The sequence below is a fragment of the Triplophysa dalaica genome, chromosome 12 (genome assembly GCF_015846415.1).
Source record: "Triplophysa dalaica isolate WHDGS20190420 chromosome 12, ASM1584641v1, whole genome shotgun sequence".
NCBI lineage: Eukaryota > Metazoa > Chordata > Actinopteri > Cypriniformes > Nemacheilidae > Triplophysa > Triplophysa dalaica.
Genome location: NC_079553.1, coordinates 11,719,242 through 11,725,130, shown reverse-complemented (window position 1 = coordinate 11,725,130; position 5,889 = coordinate 11,719,242). Strand labels below are relative to the sequence as shown.

Here is a 5,889-nt window from a genome sequence, read left to right as displayed (position 1 = left end):
TATATTATAATTCAAAAATGTGGTCCATCAATTATTTTAGTACTTTAGTAATTTTTCTGATTTAAGAGGCTAAAATTGGACTTTGGATGAGTTCAAAACAACTGATTCAGGTTGCTTGTATCAGGGTAATTAAATGAAAGGAAAAAAGTACAGTTATTTACATTTACACCGTTTTAAGCAGCGGCTGTCCCCAGCTTGCACAGTCTTGCCTGCACTGCGCATGTTAAATCATGATTTCAACTTTGTGTGTCATATTTGTTTTTTTAAATCTCATAAACAATGACTTTTCGTCTCATAATTTCGACATTTAATCTCATAATTATGATGTTTTAGAACCTGTTTTTTTATCACATGGCGGAAATAGGCTTCCATATATTTCAGCAACATTAAAATTTTCTTAGTTTAATTCTTTCTTATAATTTGCCGGCCAATATTTAATTTGATTTCCATAATCAGAAATCAGAAATTCTAATTTCAGTATCAAACGTAGGTAACAGAAACAAAATAATTTTTCTTAATAGTGTTTTTATATTTCCTAAGTGCTTGGTTAGGGCTTTTATTTTGAAAGTTGTGTTGCAGAAACTGGTTCCAGCTTTAGGTCCCAGTGGTTTCTGTCTTCTAGTTATTATCATTGCTGCTGAGGGCGACTTAATTGTTATTGTTAGCACGTTAGCGGATTAAAAATACTCGGACAGATGAAAGTGTATTAAAATACACTTCACATATGTGAAGAAGAAGAAGAAGAAGTACGTTCAAGAGTGAGAAACGGTTTTTAACGTTACATGTTTTGTTCAATGAACTGTGAAAGATTACGCGTTTATGCTGTTTTACGTTAGTTGGAAGAACGACTGTAAAGCGTGTATGTGTACAGTACGTGTTTGCTATAACGTTAGCTTAATGTAGCCGGTTTGCTTGTCATCTTAATGCACTAAATAAATAAAGCATTCTTACACAAATACATTATTAACAGTGAATCATTTTACTGGTATTTTTTTTTCAATTAACACAGTTCGTCATAACATGTGAAGCTTATTATAATGAATGAATTAAATGGCTGTTGTTAGTGTAAAGGATGGTAGTCAATGACAGTTTGATTGTTTTGTTATGATGATGCTTGTCACAATCTGACAGTTCTTTAATATAGTCGTTTACGGACTTCTGCATTTGAGCACGTTCGATGCAGTAATTTATAGAAGATGTAATTAATATTTGCACGTGTGTTTGCTCAGATCACAACTGCACAGACGGAAATATGAATGATGAGGATTCTGCCACGAGGAAGCATGTGAGTTCAAGAGAGCTAACGTTACAGAGTAAGTGCACGCGCAGTACACACGTCATGTCTTGACACCTTTAATTACCATTGTGCACAATATTATTATGTGTTAAATGTGCTTTTAATTATTATTCTTAAGCTCCAAAAAATGAGGACGCCTATGAAATCTCCATTCCTTTTGAAGATAACAACTTTGAACAACATGGACCCTTTTACAACCACAACGACCAAAACTTTGATGGTGGGTTTAGTTCTCCTTCTTAAATGTGTCAACAACAGTAATAAGGCTGTGTGTATAAGGTATCTGTGTCCCTCTGTGATGTGATACAGGTAATGATCCACCAGCACCGAGCAGCTCGTACTTGTTGATAACTAACTTGCGCACACAACTGCAGATCTCACTAGAGAAAAACTCATGGCTGCAGAAACGCATCGAGGACCTGGAAGAGGAGAGAGACTTTCTGCGATGCCAGCTTGATCGCTTTATCTTCTCAACCAAGAGTCATGAGAGCAACGGTACGGCGTAGACCTCAAAGTAACCAAATTATGTTTTGTTTTCCACCCTGTTCCACTTCACACGTCAGGAAAATTAAGGTTGTTTGGTGTGTTTATTAATAATCACAATTCACCAACAAAGCGTTAATAAAAGAATGAACGTTTTCTTGTCCATGCAGGTAATGATTCGAGAAGTTTTTCTTGGAGGAGGAGAAGAGAAACTGACCGTGGTAAAAGGACACTTCTTTATACCTTATGCATAGCAAACCCTAAACATCATACTGACATAAGAAGATGCTGTTTTTGATGTAATTCAGCTGGTCAAAGTCTGTGCGCTCCTAACATGGTAAATGGAAAATTCTCACTCTAATATAAAGATCATGTGAGCTAACTCTAGTTTTAATCATTAACATTTCAGATCAACAAGCAGAGAGCCAACGGCCAGCCAACCATCAGTCATTCCAGCAAAGATCAACCCAACAGACCTCAGCCAATGCTAAAGTCCTAAGCTCTGCTACTGGTCCAGTCAGTGCACAGATAAATTCCATGTTCGGACCCGCCCACCCTCAGCCTCTTCTGCAGGGCCACGGCAGCACAAGCAGCAGTTGCAGCAGCAACAACAGGTCACTCAATGAACTGCAGGGTGGGTCTAAAAAGTCCAATAAAAGACTAAATAATTGTTTGTTGAAGTGATCATAGCTGTGAGATATTGTAAATAAATCAGTTAAACAGTCCGGACCGGATCAAGATTTCTGTACATAATATTTTGCATCCACAGAATCTCTTTCTCTTCTGGGAGATGAAGAAGAGGACGAATACCTGGAGGACCGTTACCTTGAGGAAGAGGAAATGATGTCCCGAGCGGATGTGATATCAAACAGCATGTCTCTTCGGAATATCGGTGCACCTGGAAGGCCCAGCGGCAGTCACCCAGCTCTGAAGAGGAGGGTCTTCAGAATCCCCAGAGGGAGAGAAAGACAGAGAGGTGAGTGTGGAACAGATCACAGAAGTCACAATAAAAAGATAATTTTAGAAGGCAGGTGCACTTTTTTGTCCTTTAAACCCTCTTTTTTTCACTTTGCGTCTGTTGTTCCAGTAAAAGATGCAGCAGGTGTATTGTTCCGTTACAAAAAGATCCTAGTGACATACCAGAGGCTGAAAAACATGTCCAAGGCCTTCCAGATCCATGGTGTAGATCGCAACACAGTGGCCTCTACCACACCCATAGCCGAGCTGCTGCTGGTGGCCCCGGAGAAGTTGACAGAGGTTGGCGAGTTTGACCCATCAAGAGAAAAACTACTGGACTATGCCCGACGGTGTTACATCGCCCTTGACCCACAGACTCTCAGTAAAGTGCAAGCTCTAAAGAAGAACAACCTTCTCCTGCCCATCTCCTACAGGTATTATTACATGTTTAATAACATGAACTATAAACTAATAATTCATAAATATCACTTCTACAGCATTTTAATTAATCTTAGTGTTAATTTAGGTATTCGTTAATACATGTTTGAAATCAAAATTGTAATTTCAGCATTTATTCAGATTCGCTTGATATGAAAGATTCTAAGTAAGCGAATAAATAAATGCTGAAATACTATATTGTTCTTTTTTAGCTAAAACAGCCAAAATTTAATACAATACAACCTTATTGTAAATTATTACTGTAAATCATATCTTATAGACCTTGCTTGTGGCACAGAGGCACTGTTACGGGAGAACAGAAAAGATTCTTCTTAAAGGGATAGTTCACCCAAAAATGAAAATTCTGTCATGAATGACTCACTCTCTAGTTTTCCAAACCTGGATACATTTCTTTGTTTGGTTCAACACAGATGAAGATATCTGGATGAAAGGTTGTAACTAAACAGTTCTTGGTCATCATTGACTACCATTGTAGGAAAAATTACAATGGTCGTCAAAAGTGCCCCAGAACTGTTTGCTGTCCTACATTCTTCAAAATATCTTCTTTTGTGAACAAAAATTATAATGTACTTTTTCCTAATAAGGTTTTCAATAGTGACCAAGAACTGCGACAACCTTGATAAAAATCGAGGTTATCACATAAAAATATATTTTTGAACTTTTCCTAAATGCAGGTTCAAATTCTACTGTTATAATGCTTAAAAGTAATAGTGAACTTGTTTTTTTGCAGTATTTGAGGTCTGAAAATATACAGAGCATCTTTTCTGCTATTTACTCCTGTTTCTCCAGTGTTCCTTTTCCTGCAAAAAATTGTAAATGGTGCAAATAAATATTTCACAGAATGAAACAGAATTGATTGTTTTACCTAAACACATACTTACAAATAGTAAAATCCCAAATATTTTGAAATAGTGTCCTAATTTTTTCCCAAGGCTGTATGCTCACGCACATGCGGAAAATTAACACCATAACAAACTGACCGAAAACTTTTTTTCTTTCTTCAGGTTGAAAGGAACCGATCCGAATAATCGATAAATGAAGGTATCAAGAGGAGGAACTAATTTTATCCTGCTGTATTTTATTGTATAACTCAACACAACACGGACACACAATGTCAACCTCTACATGTTGTTGTTCAGATCGGCTGTGCTCTGAACAAGGCTACTGTTACCTCAGTTCATCACTTCAGCACTCACTCACAGAGCTGGTGGGCTGCTCATGCTTTCAAGTTCCATATTTTAGTATAAAACTCTATTTAATTGTGACTGATGTCGCGATGGTCCACTGGAGCTTGAGAAGTTCCTGAGGCCCGGTTTCACAGACACAGGACTACGGCTTAGTTGAATTAAGATATTATGTTGCTTTTATAAAAATGCCTTCGAAGAAGAATACATTAATGGTGTGCATCTTGAGACAAAACAATGGCACTAATATATTTTAAGATATTTCTGGGCAAGTTATAATCAGTTAAGACAGGTCAAACATTTTAGTCTGGGACTCACCTTAAGCCTTGTCTGTGAAACCAGGCATGTAACTTTTAGCACTTACCTAAAAAGGACTTCCCACAGCTCGATATGAGCTGTCAATTTAGTTTTATTTAGAGAACCAGTGCATGCAAAAACCCATAAACGCTGCCCTTTCTTATATCACAATGTGCAACTCTACAGCAAGCAGGACCTGAACGTTCTCGCTAGAATCCCATTGGATTTGATTTGTGCAGTATTTGTGCATGTCTCCTATTAGATGACACTGACCGTTCAGCATGTGACAGTTGGTAGTAGTACTAGTCTAGTCTAGTACAATGTATAGTGTGAAGCTAATGCTTATGAAAGTGTGAGGGCGTGAGTGTTCACGTCTTAGCTGATGCTGAAGTTCTGAAAGTGTCTGGGTGCATGTGGATGTATGTGTGTATGTGTGCCTGTTTAAAATATTCACTTTTGAGCACAGAATCAAGCCTCCATGGGGCTTAAAACAAACTATTTCACATTCTTTCTCACCATCAGCTAACACGTTGCTTCTACTTTTAATGTGATTTGACTGTCTGGCACCTTTTATTAAAGATCAGGGCTCTAGTAGATTTCTGTTTTGCCTCAGGAACAGTCACTTGTGGACACTTCAAGTTCAGTTTCAGGTACAGTCTTGTTGTTCACCAAACTCTGAAAGTTGTTTTCCACTGTAGCATTGTTTTTTATTTCCATGCTAAGTTGAAAGTAGACGAAATCTGTTAAAGTGTGGTCTCTTCTGTCATATTGAGAGAAACATGTATTTAAAGTACAACTGAGTATTCGTTATGTAAAAGACACTAAAGCATTTCCTACTCAACCCTGTGCCGCTTGCATTTTTTGTTCTGACTTTTGTATTCTGGGCATTTGTTCTTCGAGATAGATTTGTTTTTGTTTCTCTTATCTGACATTTAGAAAACAAAGTGGTTAAAAAAAGCTTAAGTTATAGGAATAGTGAAAATCTGTAACTTTTTCATTTGGTTAAAACAAAAATTGGTTATCGAACAAGTACAGTAACAATTTGTTGAAAACCATGTCTTTTACTATGATTTACAATGGTAAGCTTATAATTGATAATTTAAGCAGTCCGGTCCGATTTTGTGGGAAATGTTAGTTGTTCAACACATGAAGATATGTTACCTGCAATTTCATTTTTTAGAGTAACGGATTGCAGCTCCAATAATAAATTCC

General features: G+C 37.2%; 1 protein-coding gene across 1 annotated transcript; it reads left to right on the top strand.

Annotated features, from left to right (window-relative positions):
- Window positions 1-610: 610 nt before the first annotated feature.
- Window positions 611-5,518, top strand: ccdc106a (coiled-coil domain containing 106a). Its single transcript, XM_056762484.1, has 9 exons — window positions 611-758; window positions 1,230-1,313; window positions 1,416-1,517; window positions 1,607-1,792; window positions 1,951-2,001; window positions 2,190-2,414; window positions 2,550-2,756; window positions 2,868-3,171; window positions 4,201-5,518. Exons 2-9 carry the CDS (start codon window positions 1,253-1,255, stop codon window positions 4,229-4,231), a joined length of 1,167 nt encoding a protein of 388 aa, XP_056618462.1. The 5' UTR covers window positions 611-758; window positions 1,230-1,252; the 3' UTR covers window positions 4,232-5,518.
- Window positions 5,519-5,889: the final 371 nt, after the last annotated feature.